At 41.3% G+C, this 25806-nt stretch overlaps 1 protein-coding gene across 2 annotated transcripts in view; it reads right to left on the bottom strand.

The window, feature by feature from the left end:
* The window catches only part of BICRAL (BICRA like chromatin remodeling complex associated protein), a 106425-nt gene that overhangs the window by 28808 nt on the left and 51811 nt on the right, over positions 1-25806 (bottom strand). The window contains exons 1-5 of one of the 2 annotated variants that reach the window (XM_019985947.2): positions 6287-11052; positions 5411-5456; positions 4894-4942; positions 4737-4805; positions 253-1929 (exon numbers count right to left, since the gene is read on the bottom strand). In XM_019985947.2, coding sequence (XP_019841506.2) covers positions 253-1929; positions 4737-4805; positions 4894-4942; positions 5411-5451 — 1836 coding nt within the window. In that variant the 5' untranslated portion in view covers positions 5452-5456; positions 6287-11052. Of the gene's footprint in view, positions 1-252; positions 1930-4736; positions 4806-4893; positions 4943-5410; positions 5457-6286; positions 11053-25806 lie in introns of those variants that run through there. The other variant, XM_070778004.1, reaches the window with a different exon arrangement.

Below are 25806 nucleotides of genomic sequence, written 5' to 3'. Positions count from 1 at the left end.
AGGTTAGTTAAGGTAAGACTTGTTCCCAGTCATACAGCCTAGATTCAAATCCATGAAGTCTCCACCCTAAACCACAATGCTATGCGGGATAGAACATTTTAACTAAGAAGAAAAAAGGCAATCAATCGTAAGTTGAACATCTTCAGATAATAAATTGGGAACCTAGGATGAAAATTATATTCTTTACAAATACACATTCCATTCTTCCATTCCATAATCACCCAAGCATTTGTTTGATAAAGGGAACATTACCTGACAGAAGAACTGCTGCTGGCTTCCCACTCCAGGCGTGTTGCTGAAGGTGCTGGTAGACTTGGAAGAAGGAACTGGAAGACGATGGGACACACTGACCGGTCCTGGAGTCCTGTTTGGCTGGGTCAGCTGATCTCCTGTAAAGTTTGATCCTGATGCACCAGACTGAACCGCAGACCCAAGACTAGGATGGGCAGTGCTGGATGAACTAACAGGGAACCGACTAGGTCCTGCCATGCTTGTCACCGAGGGCATGGTGGTGAAGCCAGGTCTTCCTTGGGAGACGCTGCTCTGCCCAGGGGACAGGTGCAAGACAGTGGGTGATGCCTGCTGCAAAGGCACCTGTCCACCGACGATCTGAGGGGAGGCGTGGTTGACAATCACCGGGCTTCCGGAGGCGGCGAATGTCTGCCCAGACACTAACTGGACGGCGGCACTCTGGTTGTTCAGCATCTGTCCAGAATATGGTTGGTTGGTCCTGAGCATGTTGGAAGAGTTTCTGTTCAACATGACATGCTCTGAGGCCACCTGGCCGGAAATGAGCTGAGAGGGCTGAGTCTGAAGAAGCTGCCCATTGATGGTCTGGACATGGTGTACCGAGTTGGAACTGACAGAAAGGCTTGTAGGTATGAGGAACTGACTCTGGGGTGTGTGAGGCTGGCCCATGGGAGAATGAATAACGATACTGCCCCCGGCGCTGCTCACGGACTGCGAGGTGACGGGCTTCCTTGTGTTCTGTTGGTTTACGATGTTCACGGACATGTGCGGACCAACCACTGAGCCCTGGGGTGAGCTTGCAGAGGCGAACGAGATCCCTTGCTGAACATGGTGCTGTTGTATTCCCAAGTTGTTCACATTGTATGTGTTTTGCTGACCCATCTGGATAGGCTTTGGCTGGATATTAACTGGGACTTTATTTGAATTTGGTGCAAGACCCCTTTGTATGATGATGTTATGCACAGGTAAAGATGTTTGGAAATTTGTGCTGTTAAACGGAACGGTAACAGGCTGTGCTACTGGGCTGGAACTGGAGTTCCCAAACAAGGAGTTGCCATTAGGAGTCTGTCTGTGAACAAGAAGCCCTCCACTCACATTTGAGGGGGCTTGCTGCCCACTACCCTTTAGTATAATTTGTGATCCATCTAGGTTATTAATAGTCATCATGGAAGGTTGATTACCAAATGACCCAATTAACTGTATTTGTCCAGAACCACTAATCTGGCTGCTATTAGACAGATGCTGGCTGGGCACACTGATCCCCACGTGGTGCATAAAGCCATGGTGCACACCCACTGTATTGCTTGCAAACGAGGTGCCAACAGGCACATGAGTCACCCCTATAGGCTGCAGTGTCTGACCTGAGTAATTAGAAACATTAGAAGCCTGAGTAAAGGATGCTGATGAAGAGGGATGAAGCTGAGCTTGTGCAAACTGTTGGCTTGAACCTATACTGGCGTCCAGATATGCCTCTTCTGCCAACGTCTGTTCAGTGATATTGGCCTCCTGCAAGGATTTCTGAAGAATGTCAAAAGGTTGGTCCTCACTGAGATCAGGAAGAGGAGAAGACTCAAGTTCATCTTCGAGAAACTGAAGGCTACTTGAAAGTGGCAGTCCATCACTGGGCCCTTCTCCAAGCTGGCTGCTTACAGCTTTGAGGGCTGACTTAGGATCAGCATTCTAAAAAGATAAGTGGGAGGTTACACGGCGTATCTCACCTCTGAGAGAGACTCTTAGACAAAAAACGAATCTCACTTTTGAATATGAATAAAGCATAACAGTCTGCTTTTTAGACTCAACTCTCCAAACTGCTCATCTTATTCTGATACTTGATTTCCTTAGTAATGATGTTTAAGGTTTTTTTTTTCCTTTTTTGGTAAGTATAAGCATTCATTGCTCTGGTAAATTATTTTATAGGGAACAGATCAATAATGCAAACATACTCATGGCTACCTGAGTAGCTTTATTCTTTGAGACAGTGGCACAGGCATTATTTTTCAGGATTGTTCCCAAGTCCAAAGCCTGAATGGGACTCAGCCTAGGGTATGTGTGTATCCAGGAGACAGCAGTGTCTAGTTCTTTGTACCACAGGAGGAGACGTGAATTTTGGGAGTTCTGAGTGTGGTTCTACTAGATGTCCAGAAGGTATCCCAGATTCAGCCTTGACTTTCAAGGTTTCTCAGAACTCCCCTAGTTCTAACCTGTCCCAATCCAGGCAAGATCAGTCTGGATGAAAAGAAGCTTCCCATGTGAAATGAGTGAATGCGCATTTGATTTCTTAGAAGTAATCAGCTCATTATGATGCTTTAAAAACTCTATCAGTGTCCTATTCAAGAGCAAAAGTTGGTCACCATTTGTCAAGTGCTCACTTGTGCATTAGTGTCTGTCCGTAATGAGTCCTTAAGGTCTGGGCATTCCAATTAGAGACAACAAAACAGGCATATGTAGAGAACCGAACACAGTTACTGATAAATCAGAGACACTCCACTGGGCCAGAAGTTTATCATGGGATACGACAAGGTTATAAAAGAAAAAAAAATGAAATCAATAGTTATTTAACACAGGTGAAGGCAATGTGAATATACTTAACACGACCAAACTGTATACTTAAAAATGGTTAGGATGGTAAACTGGTTATATATATTGTAACATAATTAAAAATTTTTAAAGGTGAAGAAAAACATTTAAAACTAGATCAAGCAAGAATAAACAGTCCAGGGATTCCTTGGTGGTCCAGCAGTTAGGACCTGGTATTTTCACTGCCAGGACCTGGGTTCAATCCCTGGCTGGGGAACTAAGATTCTACAAGCTGCACAGTGTGATTGAAAAAAAAAAAAAAAGAAGAAGAAGAATGAACAGTCCAGTTTTCAAAACCCTAGAAATTCTCAGCCATAGGCTAGTAAGGTATGGTGTTCTGGGGGCTAGAAGACGGGAAGAACCAGGTAGAAAAGCAAGACTGGTTCACCTGACACCCAATTAGAACTTGAAGTCATTTGAAAGGAAGTGGAGCAAGGCCGCTGAAACCAAGGAGGTGTGTTTGCTTGTTTCTGCAGAGAAAGGTCAAGGCGACAGTGGATTATCTCCTGAGTGGTGAGACATGGTAATGTTTTCACAGTGCACAAACTAACCGACCATGGGTTTAAAATTTCATAGTTTTCAAAGCTTTTAAAATATTTCTACTGCCATGACATAATCCAAGTTCCCCCAAAATCCACCCTGAATGAAGAAGCCTGAAGAGTTAGAATCATACTCACACGGAAGGGGGAGAGCTGGTGAGTAAACATCAGCAGTGTCGGAAACAGGCTAAATACCTCCTTTATGGGCTATAGGCATGCATGCAGTTACTGCCCATGCAGAATGAATTTCAGAAATGCTACTGATTCACAAGCCTTACAGGAGACAGTGTTGTGACTTTAAAGCTACCTCTAGCATGTGGAGGAGTCTTACATGTTATGATCTAACATACTTTGTACACACTCAAATACGTTAAAGAACTGTACGTTTCCAAGAACTTTCTAAATGCTACACCAATGGTACTCCATATTATGGATGAAGAAAATAAAGACCCTGATGATGACAACAAGTTGACATTAACTGAACAGTGTGCCCATGGACTAGTTCCATTCATCTTAACCAGTCTATGAAGTAGAGTTATCATTCTCCTGGATTAACAAATTAAGAACCTGAGGCTCACAGAGATTTAGTGATATAAGCAAGGTTACAGAGCTAGAAAGTGGCAGAGCAAGGATTCAAACTTGGGCAGTGGGACTCTGGACTATCATCCGTGGAGAACAAAGCAGTTAAAAGATTAAAGTAACATGGGCTTAAACACAGCCATCTGGATACAGTTTCCAGGCAGAACTCACCTGTCCCCCAGGTCAGATTTCTTGTCTAGATGCTCCTAGAGTTTAAGGACCTGCACCCTGGAAGCTGGTGGCCTGGGTTCAGTTCCAAGCTCTGCAACTCCTGGCTGTGTAATACTCGGTAAGTACCAACCTTCAGTTCCCTCATCTTCAAATATGGATACTAATAGAACCTACTACACTTCATGGAATTATTGTAAGGGTTAGTGGGGTTGATATTTGTTAAGCTCGTAGTGCCAAGAACATACTGAGTGCTTAATAGGTGTCAGTTACTATGATATTTTTCCTCGTTTAAGATGAAAAGGATAAGAACATAACCATAATTCAGAAGGATTTTTTCTTAAAGCTTATGTAACAGTGTTCAAAAGCCTCTAAGTTTTTCAGGTTATGTGTCCCTGGTATTTTAGAAAGAAAATTGAAAGCTTAGGAAAATAGTAAAGTAAAAATCTTAATAGGCTAAGTTAAAAGTAGAAACTGTCAACATAATTCAATAGATTTTCCTCTTGTGGCAACTGCAAAAGACGAAGTGAGGATTCCCATCATGATCCAAAAGCAATTATAGCTTCCAGTCACCAGGCATCAATGAGACAGAAACACCTGATCACTGCAGTTTCCAATACTCACACTAGAGTTGGCGAAAATCGAATTTGAATTGGCTGCAGAATATCCTGCGTTAGTCAAGTCCTCATTGCTCTGCAAGGTACAAATTCAAAAAAATGATCACTTAGACTGTAAAAGAAGAAGCAAAATGTACGACTGTGACAGCCTGAGTATTACTCACCGATTTATTACTAGGTCCATGTAGAAAATAGTTCAATGCTTGTGGGTCTCTAGAAAACAACAACCAAACAGAGACAACAGCAAATGAATACATTACTTATACTTAGGGTTCCTCTTTACTAGGGTAAAAAGAAAATGACGTATTAGCTCAAGTAGAATCCTCTCCTTGCTTTAAAACTATTAAAAGTTTTTGTTCGTTTTGTTTTGTTGTCATTCCATTTCCTATTAGCACTCATTTCGGCCTCCTAGGGTTTCTTAGAAAATAAATTTAATAAAGGATTACCTAATGATGACTCCTATGTTAATCCATGTCACTCTGTCCTCCTACTCTACCTATATATACCTATAGGTAGGTATACTATACTTATCTACTATACCTATATATATCTACTATACCTATGATGATTACTTAATTTTTATTTAAAAAACCCACTTGGTCTCAATGTGCTTATTAGGTTGTTTCAGTACAGCAGACCTCACACACTCAATTCACCCCAATCCCGGAATAAGCATCTTACCCAATAAGATCAAGGAGACACGAGTCGTCATCATCATCCATGACAACTATAAAGAAAAGGAATAAGAAAGCACTGTTTCAGCAGAGCAGATTAAAGCCACCAGCATCAACGCAACACAAAAATATACCTTATACTTTCCTAGATAAATAACTGTAATTCCTGTGCATTTCCCGCTAATTGCTTATTATGAATGTGATTTTAAAATTTTTGTGGTCATTCAAGAGATCAAGTATTCAATTTAAATTGTTTTTATTGAACACAAATCCTTAACTTACAAGTTAAAAAGGAATCCAGACAAATCTAAGGGGGTTGGCAGCAACCTTTCACATGCAATTCCCCAAAGAGGCAGTAAACCAGGAACAGTAACTTCCTCAAAAAATATAGTCAACAAGAGGAGCAATCACAGTTTTGTTTTTAAAAAAATCCCGTGCATACAGAGGTCTTTGAATTTTGTGACTAGATGTTTCCAAACCTGGTAAGCAATCTGGATTTCTAGCCATATTTTAGCTATCTTTAGGAAAACAGAAAAGTCAATTCTCCCTACTTTTTGAGACAGAAGAGGCACCACTGCCCCAGGCAGTACTGTGACAGGCTTTGCACTGAAGGTCCCAAGTTCCTCCCTCCGCAGCAGCAATGCCAACTGTTCAGTTGTAAACAGTGTACATCCTAACCCTAGAATCTTTAAAGTAGAAACTCTCAACTCCCAGTTCACCGCAGCTCTAAGCCCAAAGCTCCCTCTCTCCCCAGCCATCGACAGCATCCAGCTCAGCCAGCGCAATCGCTGTGTTCTGGCTGAAACAATAACAACTGTACAAATTCCAAGAGTGGTTCTCCCCCTTTCTTTCTCCTCCCTCCCCCGAGATCCGGGAAACTTACACTAGTGATCCGACACCTGGTAACATTGCTTTGCACCCATTTCGAGCCATGCGTGGAATAATTTACATCATGGAATGCCAAGGCCAAGAGTTCTGGAGCCGTTGGAAAGGGCAGTTGTGAACGGCAGTTGGACGGAGGAATGAAATCCTGAAGAGATGCCCAGAAGAGGGACACGCCCGAAGAAGGCAGAGTTTCTACTAAGGTTTTTTTTTTTCTCGGTTAAAACTGCCATCTCCTCTCCACTTCCCCCCAACTTCCCATCCTATCGGTCACAAGGCCAAACAAATATAAAAATTACTCCTGCCACATGGAAGGAAACTTGCTTTCCTCAGGAAGGGTCTGGAAGGGGTAAGTATCCCCCCATGTGGGACCTCCCCATTGGTGGGTGACAGGGTTCAGCTGCTGGTGGATTATCCATCTGAGTGGATCTTCGGTGGAGAGGAGAGCTGATGGGAGATAGGAGGAGGTCAGTGTGAACAGCTTATCCAACTCTAACAGCCATGGCCACAATGGTGGGAGGAGCTCGGGCCAAGTGAAATCTGTGTCTAGGACTCAGATGTTGAGTTACCCAGGGGCATGCTAGGATGACTTCACTAACATGGCTTTTGAGAGGTGAAAAGGGACAGGAAGGAGAAATTGGAAAACTATCATCAAGTAGATATGGTAGAAATTTGTATGAAGGTCTGCACTTAAATCCTGACATTTAACATGCAGAATCACATTAGCTGTTGCTTATAACTGTTCCCTGGGCTGGTCTCCCAGACATCACAATCACATGGACTACATTAGCTAATTATGATGTATAATTAAGCCTATAAAATGCATATTATTTCTTTACTTCAATATGACTATTTAATTGGAGCTCCGCCGTACCCTCTGTAAATTCATTTTTTAAGTGTCTGTTTTCAGAACAAACTAAATGTATGTGAAAACAGTTTGCATCAGGGCAGAACCCTTTCACGTCTCTCCCGGTTCCCTTTACACCTGTATCAGCTCCTCCAGCGCACGAGATGCCCAGGGTTAACGCACACACACCGAGACAGGAAGGCAGCACCAGTCGCTCCTCCCAAGTGTCACTGCCACCAAAACGTTCAAGCACAGAGAGCATCTGCTACCCCACAGTTCAGTGACAAGCCACTCCCTGAGTAGACCCAATAAAAGAACAATTGTACAAGAGGGATGAAATTAAAAGCCACCGCACATCCTCCCCTACCAAACCAAGTGGGCTGCCCAGACACTTGACAGAACACTTGGTGGGGACATCCACCCTACTCAGGGCATCAGTCTCGCCAGACAGACCTTCTCCTCCAGCGCCCCTTGGGTAGAATTCCACAAGCCTTTATAGTCAGGGGTACTCTGAGAATTCTACTTTTTAAAGGGCCACACTCTTTTCGACTAAACAGTTTCAGATTAGAAGAGATGGCTCTTACCTCTATGCACCCAGCTCTACATGGTGCCAAAACACAGTCACAATGCAGCCCAAGCCAGTATTTCTTTCCCCAGGAGGACAGATGGCCCCATCAGAGTAAATCTACTAGCGTGAACATGTAGAAATTGACTAGGATTCTAAAGTGGAAAGACAACCTGAGGATAGAAACTAATGACTCCAAAGTGAAGAGCTGAGTTTTTTTGGGAAAGATTCTCCCATTACCTCTGGGCTCTCGTTGAAGCCCTCACTAAAGTAATGACTCTGGATTCACAAGATAGGCCTCTGGTCGCCCCTCTTCCAAGGGGAAGTCCCTAGATCAGAGGTTACAAACTACTTGGTTTCACACACTAGAGCAAGACACATCCCCTGGGTGATAGCAGTTTGCAGAAGTAGGATCTGGCAGGGGGAGAAGGGGACTGCGGTTGTTACAGGTGCCCTAAGAGATCAGAAGGCACTGCCCAGACACCTGACTACCACTTTTTTAAAAAAAATTAATTTATTTTTATTTCTTGGCCACACATGGGATCTTGGTTCCCTGATCCAAGACTGAATCAGCACCCCATGCATTAGAAGTGCAATGTTTTAAGCATGGGTCACCAGGGAAATCCCTGACTACCACTCCTAGAGTAAAAGCTAATATTTAAAATTGCTCATACTGTTCTTAATCAAGAAGACAATGTAAAACTGACATTTCAAATCAGCAGGAGAAACGTTAGCCCTCTAGAGAAGAGAAGGTGGATCCATACCTCCTATCTTACAGAAAAATAAATTCCAGATGGATCTAACAGTTAAACGTGGGGGGCGGGGGAGGGAGGAGAAGAGACTTACAGTTTAAGAAAAACATATGGGAGAATTTTGTTTTTATAATCTTGGAGTAGGGGAAGGCTAAGTATGTCACAAGACGCAGAAGTCTGCCAAATTTGATGACAAAATTTTTTTAAATTCTGCATGATGAAAGAAAAAAAAATGAACAAAGACTAAAAAACAAACAAAAAAGTGGGGAAAACATGTTCAGTTCATATCACAAGCAGCTTTTCTCCCTAACACATAAAGAGCTCATATTTTTAAGAAGGTCAGCTACCCTGCAGAAAATCAAAGGGTATGAAAAATCAGTCCATAAAAAAGGAAAGACAAGTAGCCCTAAACATGTAAAAGTAATCACCCTCACTTAGAATAAGAGAAATGCAAATGAAAATTACAATAAGATTATTTGTCAGATTGGCAAAGATAAGGTTTGATTAAGGACTATGCTAGTCAGGAAATGGGAAACAGAGACTTTTATACTTTGGTAGTGAGAGCATAAACTCTGGAGAGGGCAACTACTTTAAAAATTTTAAATGCATGAATCATGTCACCTAGCAAACATTTCCAGGTGCTTGTCCTACAGATATTTCTTGCACAAGTGTGAAATGCTACGTGTATAAGACTACCCAATGCAGGGGGCTCCCTTAGCGGTCAGGGGGCTAAGTCTCCACACTTAACCACGCAGGGGGCACGGGTTGGATCCTGATCCGGGAACTAAGATCCAACGTGCCCGCAACACAGCCAAAAAAAAAAAAAAGACTTATCCACTGCAGCATGATTGGTTTTTAACAACAGACTATAAAAACCTAGAGGGCAGGAGTATGGGATTTCTTCTTAACGTGATGGAAATGTTGTGGAATCAAACCACGGAAAACTGTACACTTTAAAGGGTGAATCTTATGGTATTGAAATTATATTTAAAGCATTAAAAAAAATGAAATGAAAGAGATATGCACCTTTCTTGTTCCTTTGATCATATACCTTTCCAAGTCAGTTTGTATACATCTGCCTCATTATTTTCAATGGCTGTGTAACAATCCATTGTGTGGGTGAATATAATTGATACCCAAGTGTTGGGTAGAGGGAAAATATATACATGTGTTTATAAATATTCAGACCCTGAAATAAGGCACAAATAACCAGCAATACCAGCTGCTTCTGCGAGGGAAAACTGGGTGGCTGGATTTTGGGCTTTCCCTGTTTGGGGCCTGGGCTTGATTTCAGGTTAGGAAACTAAGATCCAACAAGCTGAGCAGTGGTCCCCACCCCAATACAATTAATAAAACAAAGAGGATGGGGAGATCCACGAAACACAAGAACCTCAAGTCAGGCTCACTCTAGGTAAGCATACTGGACATCAAATACTGGGAAAATTTTCAAGCAGTCCAGTGGCCTCAAGAATAACCTACATCAGCTATCTCAGAAGAAAGACCTTATAGACAGTTTGATATTCATTAAGATCACAGAAAGATTTTAAACACTGCCAAGCCAGAGATAAAAACGAAGATGGTAGGCTATATATATATATATATATATATATATTTTTTTTTTTACATAGGAGGAAAAAAATCTGAGCTCTTATATCAAGAAATGTGTTGGTTTCAAGAACAAATTTCAGGAAAGCTAGCTAAGCAAATCAATTCTACTGATTTAAGACATTATAACCTAGGAGCAGAAGAAAACATTAAAAGTCATAACACAGGATTTCAAATAATTCACAAAATGAAATCTGGTATGTGACTGTATCACAAATGATTCTCTTCTCTCCCTTATACGTTTTTCTGTTTTCTCTTCTTCCAAAAACATTATCTAGTGAAAATGATGACTAATAAGCTAAAACTTTAAAAGATCATCAAGAATCAATAAACAGGTTATCTTTCCAACATACAAAAAAAATTACTGACATCTGCTTTATTTGCATTGATTTGGTATAGCATCAGTATGTGTCACAATTTCCCAGTCATTCACAAATTTGCCTTTAAAAGGTGCTGAGCTAGCACAGGGATCAGGAGGACACTTTATTTAAGCAGTCCTGAGCCATGGAACAGGCAGTCTTCTCATGTGATCTCTGAGGTATAATGAGCTGTAGTCACTTTTATTTTTACCCATATATTTACCAGTTCCAGTGCTGTTCAATCCTTTGATCGAATTCAGATTTTCATCTGGTATCATTTCCCTGCTTCTGAAGGATTTCCTTTAATATTCTGAAGTACAGATCTGGTGATGAATTCTTTCATATGTCTTTAAATGTTTATTTTGCCTTAATTTTTGAGATGTATTTCACTGGATATATATAGCTCTGTCATTCAGCCACTAAGTTGCGTCCAGTGCTTTGCCACACCATGGACGGCAGCATTCCAGGCTGCCCTGTCCGTCACTATCTCCTGGAGTTTGCTCAAACTCCTGTCTATTGAGCCTCTTTTCTTTTGGTTCTTCAAAGATACTGCTACACTGTTTCTTGCTTGCCCTGTTTCTAAACAGAATTCTGCTGTGGTTCTTACTTTTGTCCTTTTGTACATAACAGGTCTCCCCTCCCCACCCTCATCCCCGACCCCCAATACTTTAGATTTTTCTCATCACTGGTTTTAAGCACTTTGATTATGATGTTACCTTGGCAATGTTTTCTTCATGCTTCTTGCGCTTGGGATTCATTAAATTTCCATAATCTGTAAGTTTATAATCTTCCTCCAATTTAGAATAATTGTAGTCATTGTTGCTGTTTGTTGTTCAGTTGCTAAGTGGTGGCAGACTCTTTGTGATCTTGTGGACTGCAGCAGGCCAGGCTTCCCTGTTCTTCACTATCTCCCGGAGCTTGCTCAAACTCATGTCCATTGAGCTAGTGGTGCCATCCAACCATCTCATGCTCTGTCACCCCCTTCTCTTCCTGCCCTCAATTTTCCCCAGCAGCAGGGTCTTTTTCAATGAGTCAGCTCTTCCCATCAGCTGGCCAAAATATTGGAGCTTCAGCTCCAATGAATATTCAGGGTTGATTTCCTTTAGGATTGACTGATTTGACCTCCTTGCTGTCCAAGGGACTCTCAAAAGAGTCTTCTCCAGCACCGCAGCTTGAAAGTGTCAATTCTTTGGTGTTCAACTCTCTTATGATCCAACTCTCACATCCGTACGTGACTACTGGAAAAATCATAGCTTTGACTGTAACAGACCCTTGTGGGCAAAGCAATGTCTCTGATTTTTAATAGGTTGTCTAGGTTTGTCATAGTTTTTCTTCTAAGGAGCAAGTATCTTTTAATTTCACAGCTTCAGTCACCATTCACAGTGATTTTGGAGCCCAAGAAAAGAAAATCTGCCACTGTTTCCACTTTTCCCCCATCTGTTTGCCATGAAGTGATGGGACCAGATGCCATGATTTTAGTTTTTTGAATGTTGAGTTTTAAGCCAGCTTTTTCACTCTCCTCTCTCACCTTCATCAAGAGGCTCTTTAGTTCGTCTTTGCTTTCTATCATTAGAGTGATATCATTTGCATATTTGAGGTTGTTGATATTTCTTCTAGCAATCTTGATTCTAGCTTGTGAGTCATCCAGCCCAGCATTTCACATGATGTACTCTGCGTATGAATTAAATAAGCAGGGTGACAATACACAGCCTGGAAGTACTCTTTTCCAATTCTGAACCAGTCTGTTGTTCTACGTCTAGTTCTAACTGCTGCTTCTTGACCTGCCTATAGGTTTCTCAGGAGGCAGCTAAGCTGATCTTGAATAATTGTAGCCATAGAGAATTACTTCATATTCTCTATGTTCTACACTTCCTTCACGGACTCCAATTACCTAGGATTATGCTGCTTTTAAGTGGTTCCACAGCTCATTGGTGCTGTTTCAAAACTTTTTAAGTGTCCTTTTATATCTCTGGTTTTCATTTAGGATAGTTTCTATTGCTATATCTTCAAGCACACTAATCTTTCTTTCTGCAGTGTCTAATCACTTATTACTCCTATCCACTGTATTTTTAAATTTTCAACCATTGTAGCTTTCATCTCTAGTAGTTGGGTATTTTTAAAAATATCTTCCTTGTCTTCAATATGTTCAATCTTTCCTCTACCTTCTTGAAATTATGCAGCAGAGTGACAACTTTTTAATATCCCTCTCTACTAATTCTATCATGTGTATCATTTCTGGGTCTGTTTCTACTGATTGATTTTTTTCCTCCTTATAATGGGTAGTGTTTTTCTCCTTTATATGCCTAGTAATCTTTTGGATTGGATTCCAGACATTGTTAACTTTACATTATTGAGTACTGGATATTTTTGTATTTCTGAACTCTGTCTAGAACACAATCTGATTTTAAGCTTTGTCCGTCTTTAGTCTCGGGTCAGTTTTGCCCAATACCCACCTGAGGACTTCACTTGATCCTGCAGAATTGTACGGATTTTTGCACTCTTACAAGTGGAAACACAAACTATTCTCTGCCCTGTGTGAGCTCCAAGTGTGAATTCCTCTAATCCTTATGGTTGGTTCTTTCCCAGGACTTGGGTAGTTTCCCCATACGCATGAACTGACTGGGCATCAGCTGAAGAGTCAAGGGAGACACTCTCCAGGGTCTTACATTTATCTCAGTGCGGCTCTCTTCTCTGGTGCTCTGTCCCCACGAGTTTAGCCACTTTTACACCCCAGCAACATCAGCTCAACTCAAGAAGACTACCAGATGCCATCTGGGTTCCTTTTCTGGGTGCTGTGGCCTAGAAACTCTCCCCAGACAGGACACTGGGGAAGTTACAGGGCTCATCTTATCCATTTTCTCTTTCTCATGAGTCACTGTCCTGGGCTGCCTGATAGTCAATGTCTAATAACCATGTTTTATCTAATTTTTAACTTTTATGAAAGAAGGTCAATCCAGTCCTTATTATTCCATCTTCGGAAGAAATTACTTTAGGAGGTAAGAACAGCTTATATGAGTTCATTAGCATGAATTGTGGGATCAGAGAATCCTAAAAGGAGGAGGGAAGGAGAAGAGGACAGTAAATTGCTTTAGCCCTGCCTCCTTCTGTTTTCTACCCTGAAAAAAAGCTTAGGGAACGGAGAAACCTGCTTCTTTAATTACTACATTTAATGAAGTTGCTCGGTGGGTGAAGAGAGTAAATATTTAACTAGCACTCAGCGCCCACTGTGTGCCAGGTCTTGTGTTAAGGACTGGCAATGTCAAATGAGTACGACGTAAAAGGCAATGGTCAATATAAATACCCTTAGCATTTCTGTAGGACTGTAAAAGCAAGGCCAAAAAGTAAGTTACTGTGTTTATTTAAGCAAACAATATTCCAGTAAGTGTCATGATCAACAAGTTACACCATAAAACAGCCACTTACCCAGGGAAAGTAACTGTTTATGTCACCTAGGATATAAAGTATTCTCATCTTATTTCTTTTATTGTATTGTTATTGTTACAGACTGTTAAATTTTGTAATTGTAAGGCTGTGTCAGACTTCCTGGCACAGTTCCTAACTGTAAGGAACTCACTCTCTCTTGGAAGCCAGATGCAGTAATTCACCACAACGCAATGTAAGAAGTGCTAGAGCTTTTGCAGGGGGTTCCCAAGCTTCTTCACGTGAAGTCACTGGTCGTTTTTTTGTGAAATAATATGACACTTTGCTAGAAAAAAAAATGACTGTATCTTCGCAGTTATACCTATATGTAATAAAAGGAAACTGTCAAACTCAGCATGATGGCTCCTGAGTTTTTCTGTTGTTATTCAACCAAGAACTTCATTTATTTTGTCACCAGCTACAGCCCACTAGCAGCAAGGAAGAAAGGTGGAAAAAACTAAAACATTACTAGCAGAAAAAGTTAGGAACCAAAGAATTCCTTGAAGTCAGAAAAGATGACCATTATTAATGTAGGCAATTATCAGTAGTTCATGGTTCAACTCATGAAATGCAAAGTCTGGGAATTCCCTGGTGGTCTAGTGGTTAGGACTCTGGACTTCCACTGCAGGGAACATGGTTCAATCCCTAGTCAGGGAACTAAGACCCTGCTGTGCAGCCAAAAAAAGAAAAGAAAAGAAAAAAAAAAAAAGACTTTGAAAGCCTTTAAGTTGCTTTACTTTTCAACTTGGAATGAGGTGACATAGACATAAACCTAATAAATTAAGCAATCCAGCTCACTACACTACATACTACAACACGGGGAGAAAGAAGGAGCAGCCTGAGGGGGTTAGGGAGAAGTCTGGCCAGGCTTTACAGGGGCTGCGCATCGGGGGGCACTGAACTTGGAAGTCAGGGGCTCGTTCTGGACACAGACACTGACAACTACTGACACACTCCCATGTTTCAGGGCTTGTTTTTTTATCCTTAATGAAGTTAATAGCCAGAGTAGTGATTTTAAAACTGATCCCTGGAGACCTTGGATTCTCTGAGGGGTCCAGGCACAAAATTCCAACACAGCAATAGTGACCTATGTTTACTGGCTATAGAACCATTTAACCATACACAGACCAGTGTTTCTCAAACTAGTATCTTAAGAAATAATCTTGGCTGGTCTGAGTTCTCAAGTTTGAGAAACATCAACAGATTCTAAAGCCAGCCAGAAATATACATGCTGAAATATTTCAGGGCTGATAAAAATTCTGCATAACATGTTTGCTGAAGGCCTGCCTCTCAAATTTTTGAGATCTGACGGGAATCCACTGATGGAAGACCTGTGTATGTACTGTCTGACTGATGTGAAGATGGTCCTGGGGAAAAGAGCTCTCTTCATCATCCTTTAATGTCAACTGCCGTGTGGTGCCAGGCTGGGTAGACGGGCGGGCCTAACACAAAGGAGGACATCAAAAGAGGTTGGGGGTTGAATCCTGAAAGTCTCTGAGGTGGTTCAAGAGAAACCAAACTCCGAGAGTAACGCGGCATGTGAGGACGCGCTTAACCGTCTGCTCTCCTGTTGCACGGCTTGTGGTGGGAAAGAGCTCTGGGTATTAAGTTACGGCTCAGGTACAGTGGAGTGAAAGTGTTAGTTGCTCAGTTGTGTCTGACTTTTTGTGACCCCATGGACTGTACCCCACCAGGTTCCTCTGTCCAGGGACTGATGCTGAAGCTAAAGCTCCAATACTTTGGCCACTTGATGCAAAGAGCTGACTCACTGGAACAAGATTCTGATGCTGGGGAAGACTGAAGGTGGGAAGAGAAGGGGGCACCAGAGGATGAGATGGTTGGATGGCATCACTGATTCAATGGACATGAACAAACTCTGGGAGATGGTGAAGGACAGGAAAGCCTGGCGTGCTACAGTCCATGGGGTTGCAAAGAGTTGGACGTGACTTAGCAACTGAACAACAGCAATAAGTACAGTGGACCAAAAGACTCACCTCAAACCTAAATGTTACTAACAGATTTATATATAAGACAAGATTTCAGTGCTACCCTCACTGACGGTGATGGAATTCCAGCTGAGCTATTTCAAATCCCAAAAGATGATGCTGTTAAACTGCTGCACTCAATATATCAGCAAATTTGGAAAACAGCAATGGCTACAAGACTGGAAAAGGTCAGTTTTCATTCCAATGCCAAAGAAAGGCAATGCCAAAGAATGTTCAAACTACCGCACAATTGCACTCATCTCACACGCTAGCAAAGTAATGCACAAAATTCTCCAAGCTAGGCTTCAACAGTACGTGAACTGAGAACTTCCAGATGTTCAAGCTGGATTTAGAAAAGGCAGAGGAACCAGAGATCAAATTGCTAACATCCACTGGATTATAGAAAAAGCAAGAGAATTCCAGAAAAAGATCTGCTTCATTGACTATACAGTAAAGCCTTTGACTGTGTAGGTCACAACAAACTGGAAAATTCTTAAAGAAATGGGAATACCAAATCATCTTACCTGCCTCCTGAGAAATCTGTACACAGGTCAAGAAGCAACAGTTAGAACTGGACATTGAACAATGAACTGGTTCCAAATTGGGAAAGGAGTACGTCAAGGCTGTATACTGTCATCCTGCTTATTTAACTTATATGCAGAGTACATCATGCGAAATACCAGGCTGGATGAAGCACAAGCTGGAATCAAGATTTCCAGGAGAAATATAAATAACCTCAAATATACAAATGACACCACCCTTATGGGAGAAAATGAAGAACTAATGGGCCTCTTGATGAAAGTGAAAGAGGAGAGTGAAAAAGGTGGCTTAAAACTCAACATTCAAAAAACTAAGATCATGGCATCTGGTCCCACTATTTCATGGCAAATAGATGGGGAAATAATGGAAACACTGACAGACTTTCTTTTCTTGGGCTCCAAAATCACTGCAGATGGTGACTGCAGCCATGAAATTAAAAGATGCTTGCTCCTTGGAATAAAAGCTATGACAAACCTAGTGAAAGTCGCTGTCATCGACTCTTCGCGACCTGGTGGACTATGGAGTCCATGGAACTCTTCAGGCCGGAATACTGGAGTGGGTAGCCTTTCCCTGCTCCAGGGAATCTTCCCAACCCAGGGATTGAACCCAGGTCTCCCGTATTGCAGGCGGATTCTTTACCAGCTGACCCATAAGAGAAGCCCAACAATACTGGAGTGGATAGCCTATTCCTCCTTCAGAGGATCTTCCCAACCAAGGAAATTGAACCCAGGGTCTTCTGCATTGCAGGTGGATTCTTTATCAACTGAGCTATCAGGGAAGCCCTGACAAACCTAGACAGCATATTAAAAAGCAGCGATATTCCTTTGCCGACAAAGATCCACATAGTCAAAGCTATGGTTTTTCCAGTAGTCACAGCTATGGTTTTTCCAGTAGTCATGTATGGATATGAGAGTTGGACCATAAAGAAGGCTGAGCATCAAAGAATTGATGCTTTTGAACTGTGGTGTTGGAGAGGACTCTTGAGAGTCCCTTAGATTGCAAGAAGATCAAACCAGTCAATCCTAAAGGAAATCAGTCCTTAATATTAATTGGAAGGACTGATGCTGAAGCTGAAACTCCAATACTTTAGCCACCTTATGTGAAGAACTGACTCATCAGAAAAGACGATGCTGCTGGGAAAGATTGAAAGGCAGGAGAAGGGGGTGCCAGAGGATGAGATGGGTGGATGGCATTACCGACTCGATGGACATGAGTTTGAGCAGGCTCCAGGAGTTGGTGATGGACAGGGAGAACTGGCATGCTGCAGTCTATGGGGTTGCAAAGAGTCAGACAAGACTGAGTAACTGAACTGAACTGAACCCTCAAAATAAGGAATCTTGTCATATTCATCTTCACATCCCCAGCAAATAGCACATAAACAGATATAATAAATACTGAATAATATTCAGTGTTTAAATGTAGGGCAGCTGCGATTTGTGTAAAGATTGTGCTCCCAAAGGTGTTATCTTAAAAACTCACATAATTCTAGGTTAATCCTAACAAATGTAAAATTTCCCAAGGTCCACCAGCATTGAAAATTTGCAATTTCAATTTAGTGACTTATTAAATACATTACATCCCAATAAAATTTTTTTAGATGTAATAATGACATTCGGGTCACATTTTTAAAAAGAACTCATATCTTTTAGAGAGCTCACACTGAAATAGGCATGAATGAACTAACTTTTAAGATGTCTGGGATTTGCTTCACAACAACATGGATTGGAGTCCGTTATTAAAAACATGGAATCCTGTCTCCCCTGCCCACTCCAGAGATTCTGGTCCACCAGGAATCTGGGGTTGTAGGGGGCTTTCTCCCTGGCCCCCTGAGGTTGGTCCCTCTTTTTCCCTGTCACAGCACACACTTGGGCACATTTCAGGCAAACTGGGGAATCTGTCCCCCGCAGCAGGCAGTCCCCTTCAGTTCAGTCGCTCAGTCGTGTCCGACTCTTTGCGACCCCCTGGACTGCAGCATGCCAAGCCTCCCTGTCCATCACCAAATCCTGGAGTTTACTCAAATTCATGTCCATCGAGTCGTTGATGCCATCCAACCATCTCATCCTTCATTGTCCCCTTCTCCTCCTGCCTTCAATTTTTCCCAGCATCAGGGTCTTTCCCAATGAGTCAGTTCTTTGTATCAGGTGGCTAAAGTATTGGAGTTTCAGCTTCAGCATCAGTCCTTCCAATGAATATTCAGGACTGATTTCCTTTAGCATGGACTGGTCGGGTCCCCTTGAAGTCCAGGGGACTCTCAAGCATCTTCTCCAACACCACAGTTCAAAACATCAATTCTTTGGCACTCAGTTTTCTTTATAGTCCAACTCTCACATCCATACATGACTACTGGAAAAACCACAGCTTTGACTAGACAGACCTTTGTTGGCAAAGTAACGTCTCTGCTTTTTAATATTCTAAGTTTTCTTCCAAGGAGCAAGCGTCTTTTAATTTCATGACTGCAGTCACCATCTGCAGTGATTTTGGAGCCCCCCAAAATAAAGTCTGTTACTGTTTCCATTGTTTCCCCATCTATTTGCCATGAAGTGATGGGACCAGATGCCATGATCTTAGTTTTCTGCATTGTTGAGTTTTAAAGCCAACTTTTTCACTCGCCTCTTTCACTTTCATCAAGAGGCTCTTCAGTTCTTCTCTTTCTGCACCAGGCAGGGGAGACCTTCAAACGAGGACCTCTGGTCAGCTCAGAGGCCCACACTGAGGCTGCCAACCCTCCAGACTCAGGTGAAGGGCTGCTTCTTGGTGATCTGACTGAAGGAAATGCTGTGGGTGAAATTTCACTTGAGGATGCATCACTCTTGACCAGCCTCAGTATCAGTCCCTCTCAAATAATTTATTTCTCCCTTCCCCTCTTTACTGTATTGACTTATATTTGCATTAGGACGTCAGCTCCACCAGGGCAGAGGTTTGTCTGATCACTGATGAACCTCAGACCAGCGCCTGGCACATGTCAGGAGCTCAATGAACATCCTTAGCGTTATTGAGATATAACTGATAAATAAGACCATGTAAGTTTAAGGTGTACAATCTGATGATCTGACATATGTCTATTAATGTGAAATGATTACTACACACACATCCATCACCTCATGTAGTTATTTATTTTTTGGTATAGTGAGTACATTTAAAGTCTACTCTCTCAAGAAATTTCAGGTCTAAAATATTTTAGTAACTATAGTCACCATGTTATACATTAGATCCCCAGAACTTATTCATCTTTAGCTGAAAGTTTGTACTCTTTGACCAACATCCCATTTCCACCCCCACCCCAGTCCCTGGCAACCACCAATCTACTCTGTTTCTACAAGGTCAACTTTTTAAGATTCTACCTATAAATGAGATATCTTTGTCTGACTTATTTCACTTCGTTTATGTTTCATCCATTTTGTTACAAAACGGCAGGATTTCTTTCTTTTTATGGTTGAAAATATTCCATTGTGTGCGTGTATGTATACATCCAACTATCCATATGTTTATGTTGACATGTAACAATCTCTTCATCCATCCATCAGCAGACCCTTGGGTTGTCTCCGTATCTTGGCTACTGTGAATAATGCTGCAATGAAAATGAGGGTGTAGATATCACTTCAAGATAGTGATTTCATTTCCATCAAAATATACATCTAGAAGTGGGGCTGCTGGATCATATGGTGGGTCTACTTTTAATTTTTTTAGGACCTTCCATACTGTTTCCACAGTGGCTGCGCCCGTGTACATTCGTACCAACAGTGCATGAGGGTTCCCTTTGTCTTTATCCATGCCAACACTTGTCATCACTTGTTTGACAGCAACCATTCTAACAGGTGTGGGGTGGTATCTCGCTGTGATCAAATGAACCATTTTTGAATTGAACTTATCACCCTTTCCAGTATGTCAGCCACATAATGGAAGAACCTGCAACAGGATCAGACACACCATTTTTCCAAGAAAGCATGCTTATTTTGGACACCAGGTTATTCCTACGGGACAGCAATCTAAAGTGGAAAACACAGAATTATATTTAAACCTAGAATGTACAGTGGGGCTAAGTTACGTCCCACTATTCCCCTGCACTCTATTTCTGGTCAAACTGCCACTCTTCTAGCCCCCAAATACAACGCACACTTTCCCAGCATCTGCCCTTGTCCAGGTGACAATTTTCTTACCTGAAAAGTTCTTCCTCTTCTGCATCTACTGACATTCCATCCATTATTCAAAGCTTAGTTTGACTCTACCTTTGTGAGCCTCTCTCTGACAACCTTAGGTTGTCTCTTGGATTTTCTACTCGGAATTCTATAAGTTTATTTATTTGGGGCTGCACTGGGTCTTTGTTGCTTTGTGCGAGGGCTCTCTCTAGTTGCAGCGAGCGGGGTCTACTCTTCGTTGCAGTGCGTGGGCTACTCATTGCGGTGGCTTCTCTCATCGCAGAGCACAGGCTCTAGGCGCGCCGGCTTCAGGAGTGGCAGCACACGGGCTCAGCAGTTGTGGCCCACGGGCTTAGTTGTTCCTCGCCATGTTGGATCTTCCTGGACCAGGGATTGAACCCATGTCTCCTGCATTGGCAGGCAGATTCTTATCCACTGAGCCACCAGGGAAGTCCTTTTACCCACAATTCTAACCATGTCTTTTCACATTGATCAGACACTGTTCTGGGTGATTAACTTCATTATGCCTATGCTTTATGGCTATGAAAGAAGACTTTATACCCAACTAAAAACAGAAGCCAAATGTAAACAAAAAAAGTATAAAACGCTGTAAGAGTACAGTGAATTCTCCCATCCGAAATGCAAGCAACTTGTAGACTGCATGGTTTTTTGGCGTCAGTGAACTGAAAACCCTGGCCCATTACACAGGCTCTGGCCTCCTTGCTTCTTTGCCATCTTAACCATTTAAGGTCCCCTGAATTTAACATGCTACTTTTTCAAATTCTTTGGCTTTGCACTTTTCTCTTTACTTAGAAGATAAAAGGCCTTTCTGCCAATCTCCAAGTGGCCAACTGACAATATCTCCTTATCTTTTAAGGCTTTGAGTAAAATGATTTTGCCTTTCTTTTTCTTAATACAAATTTATTTATGACTGTATGGGGTCTCTGTTGCTGTGTGGGCTTTTCTCTAGTTGCAGCAAGTGGGGGCACTCTCCAGTTGCGTGCATGGGGCTTCTCGTGGAGCAAAGGCCCTAGGGCACGCAGGTTCAGTAGTTGCGGTGCGTGGGCTTAGTTGCTCCGAGACATGTGGGGTCTTCCTGGACCACAGATTGAACCTGTGTCTCCTGCATTAGTAAGCAATTTCTTTACCACTGAGCCATCAGGGAAGCCCATGCCTTTCTTTAAAAAAAAAAAAAAAAAAATTACCGAAGCAAAACTCCGTATTTATTTGTATCCCGACAGTACATCTGACATTTTACTAGATCTGACACGTGTATCACAAAACCTTGCTTTTCTGATGCCTCTATTAGCTTGCAAGTTCCATGAAAGCTGCGTCAGTTCTTCCATCTTCATGTCACCAGAGTTTAGTGCAATACCTGATACAAATGTGCCCAATAAACATGTTCCATCAGTTGAATTACTTAAAATTTTAGTCTTCACTTTTTCAGGGGTGATATCAGTTCCTTATCATTTGGTTTCCAAGAACATGCAGCTAGGCTACACAGGAGCACTTCAGCACAACCACAAAGCACAGGATTTGAAGGCAGGGTTGGCCATCCAGGATGCCCTGGCTTACGCTGGGCCCTGATCTGTCAAGCCAGGCATTCCTGCTGGGGAGAAAAAGCCTTGCAAGGTTGACTGGTTTCCCCATCTCTGCTTCAGATCAGATGGTTCAACTCTCTGATGCATAAGGTAATGCCATTTTTTAAGATCCATATGATAAAAAAATTGTTTATCTTCCATGATAACCCTGTTAATATTTAATGTGTGTGTGTATAAGTCACTTAAGTCGTGTCCAGCTCTTTGTGACCCCATGGACTGTAGCTTACCAGGCTCCTCTGTCAACGGGATTCTCCAGGCAAGAATATAGGAGTGGGCTGCTGTGCCCTCCTCCAGGGGATCTTCCCAACCCAGGGATCAAACCTGTGTCTCTTTAAGTCTCCTGCACTGGCAGGCAGGTTCTTTATCACTAGCGCCACCTACAAAGCTCATAATATTTAATAAACCTCCTTAAAACAGGGATTTATGCACTGAACATGAACATAAAATAGTTCCTAGAGTCCCCAAATTATGAGCAGTTAATTTATGATATTAATAATAGTTGTGTTCATTAAAAGACTCAGAAGTAAAAGATGAGTCTCTGGCATAGCCATGTAGGGTTTTTGAGGGCATCAACACTAGATTTTACAGGGAAAAAAATCCCAACTCTACAATATAGGAAAAACAGATGCTCTGCCAAAAATGTTTTCGTAACGTCTTTACTGTGTTTTATAATTGACAAGATTTTAATGACGATGGAAAACAATTCACAGGAAATGACTGAGAAACGACCAAGAAATGCTTCTGTCCTAATTGCTACTAAATGCAAATAAGTAAAATTAAGTTGAGACTATCCTTGTGATAATTCACAATGTATCACTACATAGAATAATAAGTACTAAAAAAAAATGAGTCAGTTCTCTTCAGTTACACTACTACATTTCAATCAAAGAACTCTATTATACTTCCAAATAAAAGGTGAATTTGTTTTAATCACTGATTGCCATATTTATTATTTTCTTCCACTAAAAATAATCAGTCATTCAGAGAATCGGCTCCAGTGAGAATCTGACTTAGCAAAAGGAAACAATGCCAACGGTGAAATAAACACTCACGAAGACAAACCTGGTTATGCATCAACCAAAAACACTTAGTCAACATTTTAGGAACAGGAATTAAAAACAAGAAGGCCAAAAGTAAGTCTCACTTGCATCCTCTCCATAAAAACAAACTACCTGGATATTAAACACGAACTGCCCTTGACACTTCTTAAATTTCTAGTTTCATTCAGAAAAATATATTTTATTAAATGGAGATTTACTGAGTCATTTGTGTTTTTTCTAATAGAAAAGGATTTCTTTTAGAGAACATTTATTTTAAATGAAGTAAAAGAAAAATCCAATGCAATTTTTTTTCTATTTTGAAAAACAATGGATATGAGTGCATGATACCAGTCATAAATACAGAGAAAGGACTGCCATCTGCCTTTCCATCCCATAGTCACAAAATTCACTATAGAGTACAATATGGTAATAAGCTATTAAAAAAATCAAAGTCTTATGTGACTCTTTGTGACCCATGGACTGGAGCCCACCAGGCTCCTCTGTCTATGGGAATTCTCCAGGCAAGAATACTGGAGTGGGTTGCCATTTCCTTTTCCAGGGGATTTTCCCAACCCAGGGATTGAACCCGGGTCTCCCGCATTGCAGGCAGACACCTTACAATCTGAGCCACCAGGGAAGCCAGATCTTTCTCTATATTTCCTCAAATATAATAGGACATCATTGCTCTGTGTTAGCATAGTTTGTACATGTTATTGTCTCTACGAAACTGCTTTTTAAAATACTTTGAAATGGCAGTAATTATAAACAAAAAATATTTTTCTTTTATTGAGCTTTAGTATTAGGAATCCAGTTAAAGTTATTATGCAAACTCTTGACTCTTATTGCTGTTGGTCAATGAGTAACATTCAAACTATTTTGGTTTTATGGTATGTTCCAAGAAAAACAAGCTCTATAAAAACAACTAACAATATTAACAAACAAAATTCCATTTTACAAAGTCAACAATGTTACCAAGGAAGACATGCTGAAGATTCCCTTTTATAAAAGCAGGCTCAAAAGGAAGATGTATGCATGAAGTCCACTTTTTAAGGAGAAGAAAATATAAGGAACTTTTTAAAGCTTAAAAGCCATTTCAAAAAGAATATCAGCAAATATACATGTGGCATACTATGCCAATAAAGATTTCCCGGTTTCTACAAAAATTGTAAAGAAGTTGAATTAATATCACTCTGCTAAACTCCATTTAAGAAACAAACTTCCCTCTAGTGTGAATTTTTTTACAAACTTTAAGAAATGCCATGTGAACTGGAATTTAAATTGATAGTTATTTCAATCAAAATACCATAAGATATAAAGTTTCAGTTGAGGAAGATGAAAGAGTTCTGGGAAAAACAGTAGTGATGAATACACGACAACGTGAATGTACGTAATGTCACAGAACTGTACTTCAAATGGCGAAAATGGTAGGTTTTGTGTCACGTATATTTTACCACACACGCAAAAATCACCTATGACTATCCCTACTTTAAAAAATACCCAAAAGGGTTTGCTTGAAACTAACTAGTTGTACATCTATGATCAAAAATCTTCCTATTTCTGGAAAAGTATCCTCTCCCTCAAGCTGGCAGTGTCAGGACAGATGCTCAATGAGGGGAAATGAGGGACCCATGATTCATCAGTTAAAATTAACCCCAACAATCACTGGGGTGGAAGAAGCTGAGGCAGATAACCCCACAACTCCCGATGGGCACAGATGCACTAATAGAAAGAAATCATCACACGAAGGAAGGAAGGTTCTTAACCCTTGGTGTGCCTTTTGGCTGCCTGGTGAAACCTATGGATCCCTCCTCAGAGTAATATTTCAAAATGCATAATAAACGGAAGATTTTTTGAAATAGGGTTATAAAAATATTGTAGGAGAGTTATATACATGGTTTTTCATCAATGTATTAATATACTAGATGTAGTGGTGAGTCTCCTGGAGCAGGGCATGGCAACCCACTCCAGTATTCTTGCCTGGGAAATCCCATGGACAGAGGAGACTGGTGGGCTAGAAGCCACAGGGTCACAAAGAGTCAGACATGACTGAAGCGACTTAACGCTCGCGCACACACACAGTGGTGAGTCTAGTAACTACCATCATTTAGGAGAGAGTAATCTTTCAAGATATTGGCAAATGTAATATGATAGATAACATTTCTACAAGTAATATTTCCAGGCACTGTTAATATCAATAATACTGTGGCTAGTGGCCTTTACTTATAGATTTAGGAAATAATAGATTTCAACTGGAGTCTAGTGAAAATAACATGCAATTTATTTTTTTTCCTTTAAAAGATCTAACTGGCTTTATTGAATGATTCATGAATCACGCAACATCCCCTCCAGTGAGCAGGGCTACAGTAAGGGAAGATTTTTAAAGGCAAGACAAGAAAGTCATAAACAAAAAGGATTATTTCAGGCTTAGGTAACCTATCTATCGGGGACAGAAGGGGTCTGTGTGGCAGATTACCTCATCTTCCTTTGGGGGATGGAGAGGACCCATGTGACCAATTAAAATGCGACATTTTTCATATCCACCTTCATGGGCCTCCCTCTTCCCAGTTCTATCCATAGATCCTTTAGGGGTCACTCCGCGGAGCCCTTGCACTGCTGGGGTCCAACCCAGTTTGTTCAACATGTGAAACAAACTCAATCCAGTAACAAACAC

Source organism: Bos indicus, chromosome 23, assembly GCF_029378745.1.
Source record: "Bos indicus isolate NIAB-ARS_2022 breed Sahiwal x Tharparkar chromosome 23, NIAB-ARS_B.indTharparkar_mat_pri_1.0, whole genome shotgun sequence".
NCBI classification, from domain to species: domain Eukaryota; kingdom Metazoa; phylum Chordata; class Mammalia; order Artiodactyla; family Bovidae; genus Bos; species Bos indicus.
Note: the sequence above shows the minus strand (reverse complement) of the source record. Positions and strands in the feature narration are given on the sequence as shown.